This window comes from Otolemur garnettii, unplaced genomic scaffold (genome assembly GCF_000181295.1).
Source record: "Otolemur garnettii isolate 467f Iridium unplaced genomic scaffold, OtoGar3 scaffold00061, whole genome shotgun sequence".
Lineage (NCBI taxonomy): Eukaryota > Metazoa > Chordata > Mammalia > Primates > Galagidae > Otolemur > Otolemur garnettii.
Window position 1 is genome coordinate 3,962,235 of NW_003852456.1, and position 23,372 is coordinate 3,985,606.

A 23,372-nucleotide genomic window follows, 5' to 3' on the forward strand; every position below is an offset into this window, starting at 1 on the left:
CTCACCTGATGTGCACAGTGTCAGGGTGGTCAGCACGCCCCCTGGTGGGTGGGATCTCACCTGATGTGCACAGTGTCAGGGTGGTCAGCACGCCCTGGGGTGAAGGACTCAACTTACAACTTGAACTTTACCTTAGAATTGAAAACAAATAGAACTTTACTCTGGAAGTGAGAACAATGTAACCTAAATAGTGTACCCTCATATTAATTTGAATAAAATTAAAAAATTGAAAACAATGTAACCTAAATGTTAGTATCCTCATATTAATTTGAAATAAACTGTTTTAAGCAAAATAGTTTACAAATATAAAGAAACTTTTTAGAGTTCTATTAGACCCAGGAAAACATTTAAATTTAAGATGAAATAGTACTTTTTTGTAAGACTGTAGGCTATTAGAGTGAATAATCTAAAAAGATTTCACCCCATGACTGGAGTGTAATATCAGTGGATTAGTCTGAAAAATATATTCTGTGACTACTGAATTCTCCCCTCAAAATATGAGATTGAACCCTACGGTGAATAATTTATTTCTTCTTAATTTATTTTACAAAAGATTTCCCATAAAGTGGAGAGGTTCTTAATTTGTAAGGGATCCTTTCATTATATGTATGTTTGGTGATCTTTAGAAGTTGCTCCTCTATTTCAAAATATCACATTATTCCTAATTTTAAAAACTATCATCTCTGTCATTAACCTATGTCCAAGGGACAAATATTTATAACTTTTTTCATTAAAGCATATGTTTCTCCTATGCTATTTTACTTTACTATATTATTTTGTATTAGTAGGAAAAGTAAATACAGCCAAAGTGGGGAAATCAACCATCAAACCTATTTTTTGCCCGCTGCATGATGTCCCCTTCTTGACCTGTGAAGCATTCAGTTGGCACCCTGCTAACTGTGCCTTCCTAATCTCATCTAGTGTGTTTCCTCTCATCCTCTGCGCTCCCATGCTGACTATTAGCACCTGTCCCTCGGAACCCTGGGCACGTAAGAAAATACAGTTGACAACAATAGCCTGCTCACAGATTTCACTGTCTCCTATCAAAAATGCATTTGGTCAGCTTGAGAGAAATGCTGAAAAAAATAATCATTGGTGGCTGGGCACAGTGGCTCATGCCTATAATCCCAGCACTCTGGGAGGCTGAGGCAGGTGGATTGCCTAAACTCAGGAGTTCAAGACCAGCCTGAGCAAGAGTGAGACCCCATCTCTACTAAAAATAGAAAAACTAGCCAGGTGTTGTGGCAGGTACCTGTCATAGCTACTTGGGAGTCTTAGGCAAGAGGATCCCGTGAGCTCAGGAGTTTGAGGTTGCTGCGAGCTATGATGCCATAGCACTCTACCCAGGGTGACAGAGTGAGACTGTCTTAAAGAAAAAAAAAACCCCAAAACCAAAAACCATCATTGGTGCCTTGGTTCGACACTGCCTAGAGAAGTCAAGGTCTCTGTTGGGTGGAATACCAGGGTCGTTAATGATGTGGCTGCCATACTATCTTCTGCCTCTTTACCCATATACATCCTGCATTTAATTGTTTACCAGGTTGCACATTACATGTCTTATTCTTATGCCCAACTGCTGCTGACATATTTTCTTTAACTAGAAATATGCTTTTCCTCCCTTCTTGGCCTAATCTCTCCTAAAGGACAACATTATCCATGAAGCTTTCTTTTGCTTCCTTAGGAATTGACTCTTTGGAACTTCCACAGTTCTGCATGCAAATCTTTACCCCATTTGGAATGGTAGCACTCATATCTAATTCTTCTTTTCACCCTTATAAAGCACTTCTACTTGTAGATTTTTGCCAAATGTCTGCCTATTGTATGCACAAATTGAAAAAAAAGATATCATGTATTCATGGAGTTGTTCACCACTTAAAACCCATTTCAATGTCCTGCTTTGCTACAAGTTTGCTGACTAAAGACAGACATTGCCTCTAGGTTAAGTCTATTTTAGGATGAAGAGGGTCAATATTATTGCAAGATGGATGGGGAGGAAATATTAAATTTGAAGGTTACAGTGAACTCCCCAAAGCTCAGCTCCAAATGTGCTTGGCTGTTTGCTGTGCGGTCAACCACTTAGGTATAGCTCCTGCCCTGCGTTTGCCTGTGAGCCTTCTTGATTTTTCTGTCCCTCACCTTCTTGGCTAAGCCCTTCCAATCTCTATCTACACCTCCTTCCTAGGGACCTCTGGCCACACTTTAAGTACAGTGATGACTCCCAAATTTCCATCTTCAGGTTCCACCGTTCCCGGGACTGCATTTTTCCATGTCTGCTGCTCCCCCGACCACCTTTGTCCAGGCCACTATCATCTCTCCTGTGGATGACTGAGGTGGCCTCCTGATTGGTCTCCTTGCTCTGGCCCTTGCCTAATACAGAATATTCTCAGCACTCTAACTACAGTGATCCCTGAAAGCAGCAAATGAGGCACTGCTACTGCTCTGTTCACACAGTTTCAATAGCTTCCAATCACTCAAAAAGCTGTCTTTGCCATTGTCTTCAATGGTTTGTGATTTAGGTCCCACCAGCTGCACTCCAGTCAGGCCTGCTGTCCTTTGCCCTTCCTCACCCAGGCCCAGTGTACCCTGCTTGGAGCTGCCCTGCTATTGTCAGGGCTTGTTCTTATATTTTCCTAGTTCCTGCTAAAAATACACATTCTTGAAGAGATTTTTCTCAGACTGTGTTATATAAAATCATGCTCCTCTCCACTTTCCCCTGCTTTATAATTTTTTTATTCCAATATTTGCTTTATTGAGATGGTCTGGAACTGACTGAACCCATAATATCTCCAACATATACCTATACATGAATGTAATTTTTCATTGTATTTTATTTTTTTTGGTACTTAAAAAAAATTTCAGGTTAATGTGAGGGTATAAACAATTAGGTTACACTGTTTGCATTTGGTGGGTAAAGTCCTTGTTGTAGTTGTGTCCTGCACCCAGGAGCAGTGCCCTTAGATTGTGCTCACCAGCTGGGAGCTCACCTGTCCCCCTTCCTCCTACTCTTGACCCCCAATTTGAATTGTGTTTTTCTCTTGTGTGGGTGTGTATTAGATCGTAGATCTACTGGCTTCATATTAGTATTGAGTACATTGGATACTTGCTTTCCCATTCTTGTGTTACTTTACCAAGAAGAATATGTATCAACTCCATCCACGTTAATACAAAAGATGTAAAGTCTCTATCTTTCCTTAGGGCCGAACAGTGTTCCACGGTGTACATATACCACAGTTTGTTAATCCATTCCTGGGTTGACGGGCACTTGGGTTGTTTCCACATCATGGTGACTGCAAATTGAGCTGTGATAAACAGTCTCGTGCTTTATTATTTTCAGTGTCTCATCACACCTGACATCTGTTATTACTCACTCCCTCTCTCTGCTCATTAGCTGGTAAGCCCCCTAAGCACAGGTAGGTCATCTGCATGGTTTGCCACCTTGCTCCTCGATAACAGTGCCTGGTACTGAACAGTTGATCAATAAATATTTGAAAAATCAATATGGCCGTTGCTATGTGTTATTATATTTTAAAGATCCCAGATTTTTACTTAGGTATTTATGAATTGAGTCTGTTATTATTGTACCTAATGTCCTATGTTTAAAATCTGAAAGTTATTACTATTGTTATTTTTTGAGACAGAGTCTTGCTTTGTCGTCCTGGGTAGACTACTGCGGTATTATTGCTCACAGCAAACTCAAACTCTTGGGCTCAAACAATCCACCCTCCTGAGTCTCTAGAGTAGCTGGGACTAACAGCATCTGCCACCATGCCTAGCTAGTTTTTCTGTTTTTAGTAGAGACGGAGTCTCACTCTTGCTCAGCCTGGCCTTGAACTCCTGAGCTCAAGGGATCTACCTGCCTCAGCCTCCTGGAGTTATTTTTAACTGGAAACACACAGAAAGAAAAACAATACCCAGATATTTCAGTAGATAAAAGGAATAGTGAATGGCTATTTCTTAAAAAGTTACATTAATAAATATTTTGCCTACAATCATTTTTCCCAAAATGTCTTTAACTTACAATAATAATCAAATAGTATGTTATTGAGAGTAATGACCATGTATAATAGCACCTTGTACAATGGCAGTCAGGCTGTCAAGTACAAATAGGCACTGAAATTTTTTTTTCATTGAATGAAAGAATAAGCAGGGCATTATTAGTGATTAAGTTATTTTTTCCATGTGACTACAGCTAATAAATATATACAGATACAGCCTAAAGAAAAACTATTTCAAAAAGATCTTCAAGAAATAATTAGGTGGCCCAGCACATATGTCCCACATTCTACATTTCCTTCTATGGAATTCTTTAAGATAGCATTGGAATTGCATAATCCTGTTTTAAGATGCTTTGGCAAAAAGCGATCTGAAAACCTTTTATGTAACAGAACTGCTCCTCTGGATATTTTACCTGTGTTTCGGGAATAATGGGACTATCTTCAGGAGAAGACCTGAAAAAGGTGGACAAAGGTGACGACACAATGATAGGGTTCGGCCTCACAAATCCACTCAGATCACAGCTGGGAATGTCATTCTCTTCTTTCTTCATCACTAGGGTATCCATCACATAAAAGACATTCCATGGAATCCACACAGTATGATACTGAGTGAGGAATGGGGACCGTTCAAAGACCAAAGTTAGAGAAGCCCCACCATTTGCCACCAAGTCAAACCTAAGGAAAAACGAGGCACACTTAGCGAATTGTCTGAAATCCACATACCTACCAGTACACGCTTCCTTAAATTAATATACTTTATAAAAAAAATTAACTTTTCCTCCCAACTTTCATGTAAACATTTTAAGGTCTACAGGAACCTTAACAGAATTATACAAAGAACATTCATATGCCCTTTATCTGGTCAGTGTGGTAATGTCTTCCCACCTTGCTTCTCTTGACTCTGTTTTTGAAACTATGTGAACTTAAGTTGTAGACGTTATGAAATGTTACCCCCAAATCTTTAAACATGTATGTTCTTCTAAGACAAAGAACATTCTCCTATAAAATCACAATATTATTATCAGGTCTTAGAAAAAGAAATCAACTTTTAAAGAAGTGTATGAGTTTATGATTTTAAATTTCTGCTATCATGTTTTCCTGGAGCCTAAAATTTGTTGCATCACCATATTAAAAGGGACAATAAAACATTATAGGTGATACTAGTTCTTATTCTTAAAATCCTTCAAGCAGAGATAGTGTGATATGACCAACTCACATTCCATCCTGGCGGGTAATGGTATATCCATATTCTGGGTAATGGAAAAATGAGACATTTACTCCAATGAGTGGAGTTCCATCAGCAGTTAGAACTTGGCCTCTTATGACAGATGCAAGGCTGTGAGAAAAGCAAGAAGAATTAGAATGAACACCTGTCTTCTCAGGCCAACGTTATCATGATAGATATAGATAATTCAACCTACAGATAAAACAACGTTATGCAGTCAACTATCACAACACCCAGACTTAAATACTCCTAATATAATGCCCCTTTTAATTCCATATAATTCACATTCTTTAAATGCCTTGTGTGTATTTTAATTAGTTGTGATCTGTTTTTTTTTTTTGTTTGTTTTTTGGAGAGCTATCAAGACCAAAAATTACAGAGATGAATTTCTAAAATTATAAACTCTGCTTTTTTCCCCAGTAAGTCTTGTGTCTGGTGCATCCATGAAGAAAAGTATACTTTCCAATTAATTCTGAGGCAATCTGTATATATTCAGGGACCAAGAATGACAAGATTTAAGAGGGCAATAAGGAAGGTTTGTGCAACAACTTTTAATCAACCGCTGGGTCAACGGCCTTAATGCTGGCAGACTGCTGCAGACCCAGGAGTTCTAGGGTAAATCATCTTTTTTTGCTCAGTGAGACAAGAGACACCTGCTTTCACTTACGAGTTTATTTTTCAGGTCATTACCGCACCAAACAGCGTATGCAATCTCACTGCCATGCCGTTAGCAGTTCCATGCCATTAATTCATAATTTATATTATTTAGTGAGCTCAGCTAAAGAAAAAGTGCACTTCTGTTTTGCCTTTTAGGGTCTTTTCATTGCTTTTTTGAAATATTTCCAACTGTGCTAACAAAATCAACCAGTTAAATGAAGATTTATTGACTCCTGAATGGAATGTCCTGTTAGGTTCAGGTACTGAAATTGACAAAGTCTGCGTGTTGTGTCAAAACGCTTGAAATGTGAAGTTTGGGGAAGAATTTGCCAAAAGAGGAAAAACTATATGTTTTTTAAAAAGTACTTTCTTCAAATTATCAGCATTTCACATAAAGCGTACGAAACTGTTGCTAACAGGACTATGTGTCTATAGAAGGAAAAGATGCCTCGACCTCTTGTTGAAAGGACTCTCTCCAGGTATGACATGGGTGCTGTCAGAGCCTATGAGAAAACTGATTCGGTCGTAGAAGGATTTGGCAGCCTGCTGAGGTGGTGACTGTAAGCTTTGGCTTATGATATCCTGAGGATCTGGCAACCCACGACAGTAGGGCTGATTTTGGCAAGAACTCTGTAAGCAGCAATCAGGATCCATACAATCAACGAGTCCATCTGCAGGGAGAAATAGAGACCAGGAGATCCTTTTAATGATGTAACATAGACTATGTTTTGCTCTATGGTTGGTTTTTATTTTAATCATGTGATTTCCCATCCCCTAAGTGATGGTAATTTCTATGAGGCATACTTTTTGAAGATGAAATACAGTCATATGCCACATGATGGTGGACCACATATACCATGGTGGCCCCCCAAAGATTCTATTTTTACTATGCCTTTTCTATGCTTAGATACATAAAGACTTGCCATGGGGTTTCAGCTGCATACACACTGTACAGGTTTGTGCTCTAGAAGCAATAGACTATACCATATAGTCTTGGTATGTAGCAGGCTGTACCAGGTAGGTTTGTGTAGACATATTCTATGTTTTGTACAATAATAAAATCTTCAAATGACATTTCTCAGAATGTATGCCCATTGCTAAGTGATGTGTGATTATATTTGTATCTGGTTTCACAGAGAATAATATTTGGATTACAGATGGTTGAAAAAATCATGTAATATTTACTCTGAGTAAGAAATACAAAAATCTGATTAGGCTAGGCATGGTGGCTGATGCCTGCAATTCTACTTTGGGAGGCTGAAATGGGAAGATTGCTGGAGGCCAGGAGTTCAAACCTAGCCTCAGCAACATAATGAGATCTCTATAAAAAATTAGCCATAGTGGTGGTCAGGGGTCTTTGCACGTGAACCTCGACCTGGTTTGAAAGCTGAATAGGAAAACTAAGCTGAAGATAAGTGAGTTTAAAAACATGAAGTTTGAGAACCCTTGGAGAAGGCTTACTTTTTTTATTGGCTAGGGGTTGGGTTTGAACCCACCACCTCCAGTTTATGGGGCCAGTGCCCTACTCCTTTGAACCATAGGCGCCGCCCTACTTTTTTTTTTTTTTTTTTAAGGAAAAGCTTACATTAACTCAGCCTGAGTAAATGGAGAAAGCTCAGCCCGTCTCTGGCCTCTTCAGAAGGCTTTTATTGATTTCTAACAAAGATGCACATGCAAAATATAAAAATGCCAAAAGGGAGGGTTGAAAGAATCCCAAGTCCTCAGGAAGATTCAAGAGAGAGAGGCTAGGTAAATGGTAGGTGACTAACAGACCAGACAGCCAATGGCATCTTTAGAAAGAGGGAGGGAGAAAGTAGGTCTGTCCCTATGAGGGAAGTAAGCCAGGTTTCCTAATCTAAGTTTGAAGAGCTTAACCTTTCCCACCTGTTGACCCTCCACACACAGGCCTACTCTGGCCTGTGCAGGCGACTTGGGGGCTTTTTTCATCAGACTTCTGTGGTTTGGATGAGCCCCCAGCTTCCCCCTGGATACTCCAGGATTGAGGAGGGGCACCCTGGTGAGAAGTCAACCTGTCTACCTTGCACAGTAGTGCACACCTGTGTTCCCATCTACGAGGGAGGCTGAGGTGGGAGGATCACTTGAGCCTGGGAGTTTGAGGTTGTTGTGGGCCATGATTGCACTGTAGCCTGGGCAACAGAGCAAGACCCTATCTTTATTTAAAAAAAAAAAAGGGAAAAAAACCCTATATTCAGTAGCGCATTAGTACATAGTAGTGCATAACCAACCCATTAGTAGATGAAAGTGGCAGGTTATAATGGTTAGATGATATCCTTTAAGATCATTATTTACTGAATAGCGAAAAAGATGAATTTTGATCTGCTTATTAAATACTTTTCTCAGTATAAATTAATAAAAAAATTCCTTTCTGAAGACTTTGATCACTGTTAGAAGGACTGAAAAAATAGTTTTAAAATCTTCAGGCTTAAATATCAGGTCTTGGTGTAACCCTATTAGGGCAAGCTCAGCTGAAAATATGGACAACTTTTATTTTCACAGGTATTTTTTAAAATAACTTTTATTTTTAAAAAAACGATGCTAGCCATTTATTTGTTTTAGGCCACTCTAATTTTCTTCTCTCTGTATTTCTTTTTTTTGTAATTTATTTTTTATTTCAGATTAATATGAAGGTACATATGGTTAGATGTCACTGTGTTTGTTAGGTGAAGTCCAAGTTGCAGGTGAGCCCTTCATCCAGGAGGTGTGCCATATACACCTGCACTGTGTCAGTTAGGTGAGAGCTCACCCACCCCCCTTTCCTACTCCCCCATTCTTGAATTTAAATGTATTTTTCTCTCATGTGGGCATATAGTTGTTCATCTACTAGTTTCAACTCAGTACTGAGTACATTGGATGCTGTCTTTTCCATTCTTGAGATACTTTATGTAGGGGAATCTTCTCCAAATCAACCCAGGCAAATATGAAAGATGCAAAGTCTATCTTCTGTATGGCTGAATAGAGTTCCCTGGTGTACATACACCAGTTTATTAATTCAGTCATGGGTTGATGGGCACTTGGGATGATCCCACAGTTTGATGACTGTGAACTGAGCTGCTATAAACATTTGAATGCAAATGTCCTCGGGCTAAAATAATTTTTTCTTCTGGGTAGGTACCTAGTAATGAGATTGTGGGATCAAATGGAAAGTCTATTGTTAGCTCTTTGAAGATTCTCTATATTTCTTTCCAAAAAGGCTGGGCCACTCTTATTAACAGAATCGAGCCTTTATCTTGCCCCTTCATCATCTGACTGTAAACTGAAACAAGGGAAAGTAGACAACATTGAATTAAATGGCTCTGTCTAGAAAGTAGATAAATAACAACCCAGGGAAGGTAAGAAACAAGAGATGTGATGTAGAGGCCTGACTCTGACCAAGAGTCATGGCGCCATCTGAAGACTAATGCAGTGAACACATGCACTTCCTTTTATGGGGGCTTTACAGTTTCAACTGGGCATCCACTTCACAAATGTGTAGGTAACTACCATGTCTATCCACCACAGCAATAATTTTGAGGGTTGAGTACAGGGAAGCTTAAACTATATTGTCTACTTTTTGTATCAGAGGACACATTGAATGTCAGGAACTGTCTAAAAAGAGATTTTCCCCACCCTCCAAATAGGCCTGAGGTGTCAGGCTGTGAGGTTGGAATTGCTATAGCCATCTTTCTGCCACTACAAAATCTGCCTTGGAGTGGGGCCACCCCAGAGCAGCAGAGCCAGACACTGGAGCTAACAGGTCATAGTGACATCTTTATGGTTTCTGCCATAAGCCACGCTTGACCTCCTGGGCTGTTTATAGAAGCTAAAGCATTCTCTTCTTCCTTAAACCTGTTAAGAGTTGGATTTTCTGTCACTTGAAACTGGAAGAGACCTAGCTTAGCTCACCCAGAGATAGTAACTAAACACCTCTTCACTGTTTCCCTTGTACCTGGGGCACAGGGAAGCTCAACAAGTGAATACTTGACTTAAATTTGTGAAGCTGGACTGTTTATATTAAATCGTAAGTTTTTGTTACCACAGTTTTGTATACACGTAAAAATATATGGTTTAATCAAGGAGTAGGGCACCGGCCCCATATACCAGAGGGGGCAGGTTCAAACCTGGCCCCAGCCAAAAACTGCAAAAAAAAAAAAAAAAAAAAAAAAAGAAAGAAAATGTATGGTTTAGATATTTCTTTTCTTTCTTTCTTTCTTTTTTTGGAGGGGGGGGGACAGTCTCACTCTATCGCCCTGGGTAGAGAGCCATGGTGTCACAGCTCACAGCAACCTCAAACTCTTGGGCTCAAGTATTCTCCTGTCTCAGCATCCCAAGTAGCTGTGACTACTGGCGCCTGCCACCATGCCCGGCTGGTTTTTCTGTTTTCAGTAAAGACAGGGTCTTGCTCTTGTTCAGGCTGGTCTTGAACCCCTGAGTGCAGGTGATCCTCTCACATCGACCTCCCAGAGTGCAGGATTATAGGTATGAGCCACCAGAAACTTCAGATATGCAGATCTTACTGCGTATTGTTTTTTATGTTTTCATAGATGTCTCTTATATTTCTAAAATGATGGGTTGTTAGGAAACTGTATCTTTTACAAAAATCTAAAATTGTGTTTTAAGAAAATAAAATGAAAATGATTTTGAAATTTTATATAGATGTATTGGAATACAACTTTCTTAGCCAAAAGGCCACGAAGATGAAAGATGTGGAAATATTTTTCAATATTTCCAGTAGAATAAAGAGGAAACTATGCTATAGGCTTATTTTTCATGAGGCTATCTTCCAATGATAATTTAAACACTGTATTTTTCCTCCATCTCTGTCAAAGAAGCAGAAGTATAGTTATTAAAACTTAGACTTCTGAAGTAGCAGACTGTTGACCCATTGCCCCCAAATAATTTCTGGCTTCAAAAAACAATTAACCCCCCACTAACCTTTCAGCAGCAATTTGTGATCATATGTTGAGATTTTATGAGGACTCTTTAATATATGTTTTATGTTGTAGTATCTTTAGAGTTCTTACTTGAAGGATTTAGAAGAGGTGCATATTCTTGGGAGAAAAATTTAACACAAATATTTGATATTCTTACAGGTTTTCCCCCCATATTCATTCTTGAACAAAAGTAGAAACTGCTCAATAAGAAAAGTATTTCCAAATACAGTAGAAGCTCTGTAAGGTGATCACCAAGTGACTGTACCAAGCTGGTCACCATAAGGAACTAGGCCTACACTACTGAGACATTTATGTGGTACCTGTTTAGTTTATGAAAAGTAGGTCAACTTAAGGAGGTGGTCAGTGCAGGCAGGTGGTCAACTATGGAGCTTCCACTGTATTATATTTTATCTTCATTAATCTGGCAAATTAAGGGTTAAGTACTCGGACAGCATCTTCCCTTAGGCAATATATGGTGCAGCTGCCAAAGAGGAATGCTCAAATCCAGCCATTCATCTTTGTTAGTTTATAAAAAGCAAATGTCCATCTGGCAAGTAGCCTGCAGGTCATAAAACTGTGTGAGATTGACACCTTCTGAACTAATCAGTTGGAAATGCATTTTTACAAGCCTCTCTGCTAACATCCATCAGAGAAAGAATCTCATTTTCAACAGCCAAGAAGCAGGGATACAGTTTGTTATTTTTCTGCAGAGTTTATCAGTAACTTGCCCAAGCAAGTGACGGATAGTTATGAATCTGGCTCACTTTAACTTGAGAAAACATTTTTCTTTACTTTTTTTTTTTTTTAATCTGTTATTTACCTAGCACAGTGGTTCTCAACCTTCCTAATGCTGCGGCCCCTTAATACAGTTCATGCCCCACAGGTTGTGAACCGCTGATCTAGCAGCTAGGGCTATCTAGTACCAATGAATTGATTACCTACTTGGCCAAATGTACAGTGTAGTAAAATTGTCTTTGTGGAATGGCTTCTCAAAATCATTGAGATTCCTTGTTCATGTTAGGAAAATCAGGCTGGCTTACGTTTATACTGGCAGAGAAACCATATCTAATAAAATTAATCATAAACAAAAATCTAAAGAAAATCAGAAATGTTCAAAACCCATTCAATAGCAACTTCAATGACCAGATAAGAGCCTTTCTTTCTGCAGTTTAGGCTTTACAATATAAGTGGTGCTCTGCTATAGACTGGGTAAAATGGTTTATGCTTGCCTCCACCCAATCCTAATATGACTGTTCTAGTTATCTTTTCTGTGCATATTTTCAAATATGCTCTTGCCTTTCCTTAGGCATTTTATTAACAGTGGCCGGCAAACTGATTTTGCAAAGAGCCAAACAGTAAATATTTTAGGCTTTGTGGGCTGCATAATCTCTGTTGCAACTATTCAACTATGCCTGTATTATGCTCAAGGGGCCAGACAATGTATTATATAAATGAATGGGCATGACTTGTATTCCAATAAAACTTTATTTGCAACTTCAAGATTTGACCTAGAAATCAGAGGTTGCCGATCTCTGGCCTTGCTTTAAGGTTTCTGCCCTGTCCTGTTTGCTATTTTCTTTTCATCATTCTTGATAATTTTTTTTCTGGTAAATTTAAACAATATGCGTTTTGTCAGGTTACTGAAACTCTGACTCCAAGTCTGTTCCTAAGTTACCCTTTATGCTAATTTTACTTTGCTTGTCAAAACTCTTACTTTCTTCCTTCAAGAAGCAATGGATATTTTGGTTTTCAAAACCTTAATTTCCTGTCTAGATAAAAAGTCATGAATTTTCCTTTTCACTCCAAAGATAATTAATGGCTACTGCCCTTCCCCACAGTATTTGAAAGTAACCCTTACCCCCACAAGTGCTGCATTAGAGTTAGAGATTCTAATGTAGTCTTTATTTGTGGGCTTCAGTATTTGGACGGTGTACAGGTATACCTTTCTTGACTCTTTCATCATTCTGTAATGGGCATGAAATTCACTTACTCCTTACTGGACTGGGGTCATGCTTGGGTTTCCTGTACATCAGTGATCTGTCTTTATCAGTGTTTTCCTGGTGGCTTCGGTCCTCATGTTCCTGTCATTTCAATGCTAATGACTACAGGCTGAACTTCATTTTTCTGAACTACAAACCTAAAAACAGCCTTCTAGGAATTTCCACTTCGACACCGCACAGGGATCTAAAACTTACATAGCTACATATGACCACGACATCTCTACATATGGTCTCTTCTTCCACTTGTGCGGCTCCTGTGTTTCCTATTTCAGTGAAGGGCTCCTACCCTGTTTATCAAAGGAGAGACTTGAGCATCACACCTGATTCTTCGTTTCCCTTCCTTTTTCTCTGAATCTAATCAGTCACCAATTCCTTTTGGATGACGTATCATCCAAAAATCTCCTTTGAATCAGCCTATGTCTTTTCACTTTCTCTGAAACCATCCTTCAGGCTACCATGGTTGCAGGTGGGCAAGATCTCAACAATTTTTGGTCTCCCATCTCACCCCAGCTCTTCTCTACACTGTAGACCAGTGATTATCAACTGGGGTGCGGTAGCACACTGGTGTGCTGTGAGAGGATCTTATGTGTGATTTAAAAAATTTTAAAGATCATTAATTAAATTATTTTCAAAAGAAGTTCAAATCACAGTAAGTATGCTCTTTTTTTACTCTTTTTCTTGATCAATATAACTTAAGTGTGCTGTGGAAATCCAACTATAGGTTCAAGCGTGCCATGAGATAAAAAGGTTGAAAAACACAGCTTTAGACTAATCTTCTTCAGACACATGTCTCACTAAGCTTCTGGAGGGCTAATCAAGGTCACCGGTATCACCACCATCTATTACACTTCTTGGTGCCCAGTAGCATTTAACACATTTGCTGAACAAAGCAATGAGTAAGTTCTCAAACATATCTACACAGGCCAAAATATCTTAGAAGCACAGAGATACCTTCTGGTTTTTTTTTTTTATCATCTTTTCCTTACCCTCAAATACTACACTAATCCTTTATTTCCTTTTCTTTTGGGGGGGGGGACAGTCTCACTTTCTAACACTTCATAGCTCACAGTAACCTCAAACTCCTGGGCTCAAGTGATACTCTTGCCTCAGCCTCCTGAGTAGCTGGGACTACAGGAGCCCACCACCACACCTTGCTATTTTTGGATCTCTCTCTGGTCTCTCTCTGGTTCAGGCTGGTCTTGAACTCCTGAGCTCAAGCAATCCCCCTACATTAGACTCCCAGAATGCTATGATTACAGGTGTGAGCCATGATGCCTGACCTGATTTCCTATTTCTTTTTCACTCTAATAATCACTTAAAAGTGTCTGTGATTAATTGGGCATAAAGCAATTCACACAATTATAAAAAAAAATAGGAAGAAATCATAATTAAATACTATGTGTAATACGTATAATCAAAGGCTCTACTTAGGAAGATAGGACATGTAGAATCCATGACTAAAAGATAAACCTCATAAAATTTACCTTATGTCAGTTAAAAAGTCTACATAACAGAAGATACCATAAATTACAGACTTAAAATAATTACAATAAAATATCTGCAATACACCAACAAAGAGTTAATAAGTAGAATACATAAGAAGTCCTAAGAGGCAAAAAGGAAATACTAAGTAATTCAATAGAAAAAAAAGAGCAAGTGAAATAAATGAGCAATTAACAATAACAAAAAATACAAATGGTCAAGAAACAAATATAATCAGTAATTAGGAAAACACAAATTAAAACAATAAAAATGGGGTCATTTTCACCCCTCAGACAAAATTCATATTTTTATTTTGTTGAAGAATTTTGTTCGTAATAATTACGTAAGACCCATGAACATGGAGAAATAAACATATACTGATGAAGTGTATCATGGTGAAACCTACTGCAATAACTGGGCAGTAGCTACCAAAATTGAAAATTAAAAAATCCTTTGGACTGCTGATTTTACTGCAAAAAATCCATACTAAAGAAATATTTGTACATTTACACAAAAGATTTGCATGCAGATACAAATATACACAAATTCACTGCAGATTTGTCTCTGAGGAGCAAAAAAAAAAAATTAGGAACTAAGTCATTATCAAAGGACGAGGGGTAAAATTAATTAGTACACCCCCTGTTTCTGTGGTAAAGAGGTAAAGAATACACAGCCCATAATGCTCCTCGCCATTGACATGGGGGTTCTTAACCTCGAGAGGCATGGAACTGGGAGGCCTATTTCTGCATACTGAAGCTCGAGGCAGCAGCTGATGGTAATGGGTGTAAACTACAGGGGGGACTTTCAGATGGAAGCTGTGTGGCTCTGAGTTCCTGGTCATTCTCCCAACTCACTGAATTCAGTGGCAAAACCTCATGCTCCCTGCATCCTGTCGGGAAGCTACTGAGGTCCTTTGCTACTGAAGGCACAAGCTGAATTTTTCTTTCCCAGAATAGGGTTTACTGTATAAAACTTCTGCAAATAGCAAAAGGGTTCAGAATAACAGGATCTAGTACAGTCCTTCCAAAGTAATAATTTCTCCCCAAATCCTTACCTACCTGGGACTCTGAGTGCCATCATATGTTCTGATACAATTTGGATTCTTTTTGGAAAGTACTTATCTCTTGCAATTTTTCTTTTTCTTTTTTGAATCATTTCCCTTCTCTCTTCCTTGTGTTGCTTCCTGCCATTTTAGTTATTTATTCATTCATTTGTTTGTACATTTATTTATTTGAGACAGGATCTTGCTCTATGGCCCAAGCTGGAATGCTGTGGCAAAATCACAGCTCACTGCAGCCTCAAACTCCTGGGCTCAAGAGATCCACCTGCCTCAGTCTCTTGAGTAGCTGTGTCTATAGGTACCTGCCACCACACGCCACTCTTTTTTAAAACTTTTTTTGTAAAGATGGAGGTGTCTTATAATGTTGTTCAGGCTGGTCTTGAACTCCTTGCCTCAAGCAGTCCTGCCTCTACCTCCCAGAGTGCTAGGATTACACCAGCTGCAAGCCACTCAGCCTGGCCTATTTGTTTAATTTTTATTTTAAAATTTGTATTGGGAGAACACAGTCTCACCCTCCTGCTACACTTATTTTTTCCACATATTTTAAAACATTTACTTATTTTCATTTGGTAACCTTGAAACCTAGACCACCTCCATTCATCATACTCATTCTGATGCTTTATATTCTAATTTCATCCTTTTCTTCCTCCTCCTTTTTATCCCTAATTTATTTCTACTTTTCTTATAGTTGATATTTTATTTTTACATCTTTTCTTTATGTATTACCATTTCTCTTTCCAATTTCTGAATAACCTCAGCTGAATTTGTGATCTTTTTTCAATTGAGATCAGCTCCTGAAGCCTTGATAAAAAATGGCTGCTTTCGGTACATCTTTCTGCTGTATCCCCACAATGTAGTGATTCTGAAGGACAGAAAAGAACTATTTGTGTACAAGTAAGGTATGTTACTTCTGGAAAGAGTTATGTTTTGGCATGCTACCATTCTTGCACCAAGTCTAGCATGAACCTTTTAAAGTCATTTTTATGCCCTCAACCACTCAATCTTCAGGGTGGGGCTTGAGTCTTATACCTCAGGGACCCAGAGGGGAACTACCCACTGGAGGAGGGAGACAAGAAGAGAAGCCAGAAAACCGAGCAAACCTTGCTTAGCTCTCCTGATGGTAACCTGGTTACAACTACCAGACACAACGCATTTTGGAGAAATCATCTTGGTGAAGAGAAATTCACTTTGGTGAAAAGTGTCTCAAGGCTGAGTATCACTACTGTCACCTCCAAAGTACAGTGCTCCCCTTGGCCATCTGGTGATGACAGTGATACTCAGCAATGTGGTATGCAGCACTTTTTCTAGGATGAGTTTGTGAACAGTTGTAACTGTCAGACCCTGTTAAGTTGCTCCAGTCCATTTTATTAGCGGTCCATTATTCCTATTCCTCATAAAGAATTCCCTTTTCAGCTGGGTGCAGTGTAATTCCTGTAATCTCAGCACTCTGGGAAGCTGAGGCAGGCGGACCCCTTGAGCTCAGGATGGTTTTGAGACCAGCCTGAGCAAGAGTGAGACCTTGTCTCTACTAAAAATAGAAAAACTAGTTGGTTGTGGTGGCAAGCACCTGTAGTCCCAGGTACTCAGGAGGCTGAGGCAGGAGGATCACTTGAGGCCCAAAATGTGAGGTTGGTGATGTCATGGCACTTTAGCCTGGGTAACAGAGTAAGAGATTATGTCTCCAAACAAACAAACAAAAAAAAGAACAAACCTTTTTGATGCTTAAGCATTTCAGAGAGATAAAGAGGGAGCAGAAACACATAAAGCCAAAGAGATACATCTATTTAGTAAGAGCCAGATTTTAAGAATCTTTAGAGTTAGATAGTGATGATGGGCAAACTTGACTGGGTAAAGGAAAGTAAATTTTAAAGGTGAAGGAAAATGACTGGCTTAAGAAGATATATTATTTTTATTGTGATACTTGTTTTAGTATCTCTGTGGAATGTTTTTATTTTAGTGTCTCACAAAGATTACATTAAGAAAAAAATCTTTAAACATTTTTTAAAAAGATTTTTAAAAAATCTGGCGCTTGTGGCTCAGTGGGTAGGGTGCCGTTCCCATATACCGAAGGTGGCAGGTTCAAACCCACCCCTGGCCAAACTGCAACAAAAAATAGCTGGGCGTTGTGGTGGGCACCTGTAGTCCCAGCTACTAGGGAGGCTGAGGCAAGGGAATCGCCTACACCCAGGAGTTGGAGGTTGCTGTGAGCTGTGATGCCATAGCACTCTACCAGGGGCGATAAAATAACTCTGTCTCTAAAAAATAAAATAAAATAAAACTTCAGATAATGTAAGGTGGTGGTAGGCATCTGTAGTCCCAAGTACTCAGGAGGCTGAGGCAGGAGGATCAATTGAGTATTAGGTTATACTGTTTGTGTTCAGAAGTCAAGTTACATTTGAGTCCATCACCTGGGAGGTGTGCCATATACCCTACATTGTACCAGTTAGGTGGGAGCTTACTGAGTCTCTTTCCCTGTTCCTTCTAGAATTTAATTGTGTTTTTCATCTCGTGTGGACCTATAGTTGTTCATGTGCTAGTTTCAAATTAGTATTGTGTACAAAGGGTGCTTGCTTTTCTATTCTAGAGATTCTTTAAAAGAAGTTATAATTTTCCTACAGATAGGTGTCTTTCTTTAATTTTTTTTTGATATATCTTTTTCAGTTCTGGGAATAATAAGCAATTTTCTTTGATTTTCTTTTGCCAAGATTGTGTTCTACAATGTTGCTCCAACCAGCCTACAGGAGTGCATCTGAATCGTTTAACTTCTGACTAGGGCCAAAGGGACGTCTTCACCTTCGGCTCCTCCGCCTCAGTTACTTAATGTGCTAAATCAAGTTTCTTAGTTACTCTTTGGCTAATTCGCCACTTTGACACCAAACTTAGCCAATGGCTAATTCACCACTTTGACACCAAACTTAGCCAATGGACCTATAATGCTTCAGTCACCATATGTCACAGAATTCCAGTTATGGTCCTTATTTTAAACATTCTGTTCTGTTGTTCTCATGCTGCAAGCTCATGCATCTCGATTTGGGCTTTGGTGCAGAAGATGCTATCTTTATATATGTAGCTGATGTTTACGTTCAAAGAACCTTCTAGCTTAGGTCACAATCACAGGGCATAAGAAGTCTGGCACTGAGATTCCTCCTTGGAAGAGCCAACAAAATTAGGTTAGGGAGAGGAATACAAATCATGTGAAATAGCAGAGAATCCACAGGAGGCCCTCCATCAGCTCAGATGCCCCCTTTGAGGGGGAAGCCTCCAGACAGCGTAGTTTCATGCTAATAAGAATAAACAAAGGGGAATGAGGCCAATTCAGTTGATGAATTCTGAGGAAAAGGAAAAACCTCCTTTGCTGATAACAATACTAAAGAGTTGATTAGGCCCTAAATTACTCTGCGTTGCCTCTGCAGACCTGGCCCTGCAGTTGCTTCCCTCTGAGGGGCTGCAGCCCCCTCACTGTAATCTCCTTTTAGAAGACAAAATCTGAAATACACCATCAAGGAAGGAGAGAAGCTCTCCTTTCTGCCCAGGTGACAGCAACAACAGGAAAGGGGGTTTTTTGGGGGACACTAAGGAGGAGAGGTGCCATCTGGGCTGTGGTTCAGAGAGGATTAATGCTGTCATTTCTAAAAAACACATTGTTGAGAGGCAGGGGCAATGAGGTATTACCACACAGGAAAAGCTCTGTGGGCTGAGGACTTCTCACACCTTTCAGGAGCAGGAGGAAGAGAGGCTTTTGCCCAGAATTTGTGGTTCCAGTTTTCTGACAGTCCAGGTTAAAGGAGAAACTAGAAAGCAGAATTGCAGCTCTTTGTCAAAAAGATAAGGCACAAATACCATTTGGTTCAGGAGGAACTGTGGGTGCAGGCTGGGGGTATGTGTGTGCTATGTCTTGGGGTACAGCGGCATTGAGGGCTTAGTTCTGGTCACTGCTCCCTACAGAACAGTAGTTAGGCCCACTCTAGATGTACAGTGCTGACCGTATGTCATAATTGAACAGCTCTCGGGGTAACTACTTCATCGCTGGAAGAATCACCAACTCTCCATTCTCTGAAATTCAAATATGGTAGTGTGAGGATGTGCTCAACTGAGAAAATAATTATTCTTAATTAAATAGCTTAACTTGGGTAGAGTATCATGATACCCTTAACAGGATGTAAAGTTAAGGATAAAAAGACACTAAAATACAACATCAAGGGAACTTGTTCTCTGTTACCATTTAATTTGTTACATCCATGACTTTCAGCATGAAAACTCAGAAAATGCCTTGAGTCTTTTGGAATGTTAGTTATAAAAATAATGCTTTGGGCTGGACATGGTGGCTCACACCTATAATCCTAGCTCTGGGAGGCTGGGGAGGATCGTTTGAGCTCAGGAGTTTGAGACCAGCCTGAGCAAGAGGGAGACTTGTCTCTAAAAATAGAAAAACTAGCCAAGTGTGATGGGAGGTGCCTATAGTCCTAGCAACTTGGGAGGCTAAGGCAGAAGGATTACTTGAGCCCAGGAGTTTGAGGTTCCTGTGAGCTATGATGAGCACTCTACCAAGGGTGATAGAGAGAGACTCAGAGAAAAGAAAGAAAGAAGACAGAAAGAAAAGAAAGAAAAGAAAAGAAAAGAAAAGAAAAGAAAAGAAAAGAAAGAAAATGCTTTAGAGTTCCCAATTCACAGAGCCCTAATACTGTAGTTGGCAGATTCCCCTGAGGATTGAAAAACAGAACAGAACACAGTGGACATTATGTAGTAGCTTGGTAACCCTGCCTTTTCTGTGAGTAGTAACAATCTTGTATTTGTTTCCAGAAAAATAGGGACAGAATCATTCGATCAGCAGCGCTCCTAGTTTTTCAATCAATCTAATCTATGGGGAGCAGCCTTTTGTTGGCAAGAGCTAACTGCCTTCTCACTGTAACTTAGAAACCTGTGCTTCGGCACACACTTGTCTTCACGCCCCACACTTCTTACCGCCTTCATTGTCTTTGCTGTCCGTGCAGAGGGTCTCCATGGCTACGTCACAGCCAGCACCTCTCCAGCCTGGCTGGCAAACACAATGCCAGCCGTTCTGGTCCAATGTACACCTGCCATTGCTGTTGCACAGACCCGGACAACCCTCTGTTGAGACAAAGAAGGAAAACACCAGTGATTTGAGTATTGAAAGTTTTTGCCCCTAAAATAAACAGATAAGGGACACTTAGTGGGAACAGGCCTTTATAAACAGCACAGATACTGTAATTGCACATGGATAGAAACAGCAACATCATGTAAGGAATCTAATTCTCATCCAAGTGGTATCTTTGATTAGCCTGGCCCTTGAGACACCACTTACCTGTACAGGACAGAAATATACACAACCATCGCTAAGTAGCTGCAGGCCAGACAAAATTAACTCTCATTTTTTTTACCTTTAGCAAAGCAACAAGGGATACAGTATGGGGTGAAACATCTCCACAAAGTCATTTCCGAATCCCTAGTCTAGATTTTTAGTCTGTTAGAAGCATGACTGGTGGCTGATGAGGACATACCTTCTCTAATGCACCTTGTTGCTTTAAAAAATTCCCTTGAAAGTTGAAAGCATGGAAGTGGGCATGAGGATATGAATGATGTCAAAAAGAGAACGTTAATTTTGTCTGGCCTCAGTGTTGCCGTGTATTCATGTGGAATTACAGTGCATTAAATAATTGCACAAAGTATAGGCCAGTCGGAATGACTATACTTTATGCTAAGAGGACATTCCTTTTCACAGAATAAGCAAAGCCCAGGAAATAGTGAAGCAGCTCAGCGTCTATTCTAACAAACATTAGGATTCAGGCTGCATACGGATGGGACAGGACTGACAGGATTTCCAACTCAATGTAATAGCTGTGCATATCTGATTACTTAGGACGGACAAAATGAAATACCATAAAGGACCACAATAAAACATTGATAGACTGAACAAAAACACGGTAGTGACGTGCTTCAAGACAGAGCAAAGAGTGATATTTTGTGACAATCTCCCTAAGGCTTTTATGCTGTTACCTTTATATCCTATCTTGTCTGCTTTTATGGGCAAAAAGGGAAAATTTGGGAAACAATTAAAATAATTTAATATACCCAAAATCTATAATTGTTTCAGTCTCACATGACATTTTTAAAAAAGAAAAAACAGTTTTTGTCACTTCCTACTGATGATATCTGGCATGCAGCCAACATGATCTGTTTATGAGGATGACACTTAAGAAGACTCTGGTGTTCTTGTTGATGAGTGTGGTGTGACATCAACAAAAGCAAGGACAGAAATTCTCTAAAATTCTACGAATAACTGGCTCTTCTTCAGATGTCTCTGGACAGAGCTACTCATAATTTCATATAAATTGTAAGTTAATAGAAATGCTTGCTATAGCAATGGGGGTTTGCTAGACAGCTTCTTATAGAGTGCTACTCTTGTTTCAGTGACAAAATTTAAGGGAACAATCTGTTTAAAGAAGTTTATTTTTAAGTCTGGATTAAAAGAATTATTCATGTTTTGGTTTCCCCTCCTCCACTGTGGAACCTGAAAATATCTCAAAGAGACGTTCTGTCTCTTAAGATTAGAGTTAGCATGAAGAAGGATATTTTGACAGTGTCTCGTGGAAGTGGATAACAAAATTATACTTATGGATACCATCAGGTCAGGAAGTGATTAATTTCACTGCATCTTTTCTTTCAGACAATTACCATCTGTATTTATGGATGATTAAATATATAAAAGGTGAATGTTCCTTATGGAGGTGTTTTTCTTTTCTTTTTAACCAATCAGAAAGGCTTAATTGCCCTACTGATTAAGAGGTACAGCAACTAACTGCGTACACACAGAGTTGTTATCAGAAAGCCTGGATATTGCCATGAATATTTTCATATTCTAATGAAAAGCACAAACAAGGACTAGAAAGTAGGTAATCTGAGGAGAAAGGGAAAGGGAATTTTCTCTTCTGAAAAAGTATTTTCTTCCTCTTTCTACAATAACTGAAGACACAAGAATCTGCTGTTTTCTGCTGAACAGGTTATCAGTTCTGATTTTATACAATATACATTATTTTCCATTTAAAAAAATGAAAAATCATACATTCTGATAGCACATGTACTTTGAAATATTTATAAAATGTCAAAGAAGTTTCCATATGAGATAAATGAGATTTCTTTCAACATACATTAGCCAGAATCTTCCTTGGATTAGCAATTTCTACTCTGTGATAAAAGAGTAATTGTCATGCTTTAATTTAGAGTTTACAGCTCATTAGCTGAATTGCCAAAAATGAAGACCTGAAAGCAGGAAAAAACACTAAAAAACAAAAAACAGCAAATGTACTGTTATCTTCAGTTTGGGGTTCTACAGAAAACTAATGCTTTTACATAGGGATGAAATCTGTGAGATAACCCAAAATTATAAAAATGAGACACAGACATTTAAGTCTTAATACTTTAAATTCAAGGCCTTTCACATAATGTAAGCCTGACTGATAATTTACAAAACTATGCATGGAAAACAGTCTCTCGTCATACCTAATGCAATCTGATACACGCTTATATATAGCTTATATATGCAGATATGTCAATAAACAGTAAGTATACAGTACCTTTAACTATCTTATCCAAATAGTGAGCTTGGGAAATTAAAAAAGGAAAAAAAGAACAGACAGACATTTCAGAAGTGTCACATGGGACAAGAAAATTTTCAGAATTTGCATGCAAATTGAGCAGCTGCAGCTGACAAAGACTCACATCACATGACAGAGATGTACTTCATATCTGCTAAAATGCAATGTTTGCACGTTTTAGCAAACGTATTCATGATTCTGGGAAATAGCAGTTTTTTTCCCAGAAAAGTATGCAGGTAAACTAACACTGCTTTCCCCAGGTTATCTGGAATGTACTCCACCCTCATCTTTTTAAGCTTCTACTTTATGGTAGCTAAATAGAAATGGAATCAGTTCTTTATTACTAAAGAATTTTGGAATTTTACAACTATGAATCTACAAATAATTGTAGACTTCAATAGTTAATAAA

General features: G+C 39.0%; 1 protein-coding gene across 1 annotated transcript in view; it reads right to left on the reverse strand.

Moving 5' to 3' along the window:
- The window catches only part of TENM3 (teneurin transmembrane protein 3), a 199,871-nt gene that overhangs the window by 64,288 nt on the left and 112,211 nt on the right, over positions 1-23,372 (reverse strand). Inside the window, exons 10-13 of the mRNA XM_023514908.1 lie at positions 20,313-20,459; positions 6,332-6,548; positions 5,212-5,331; positions 4,409-4,670 (exon numbers count right to left, since the gene is read on the reverse strand). Coding sequence (XP_023370676.1) covers positions 4,409-4,670; positions 5,212-5,331; positions 6,332-6,548; positions 20,313-20,459 — 746 coding nt within the window. The remainder of the gene's footprint in view (positions 1-4,408; positions 4,671-5,211; positions 5,332-6,331; positions 6,549-20,312; positions 20,460-23,372) is intronic.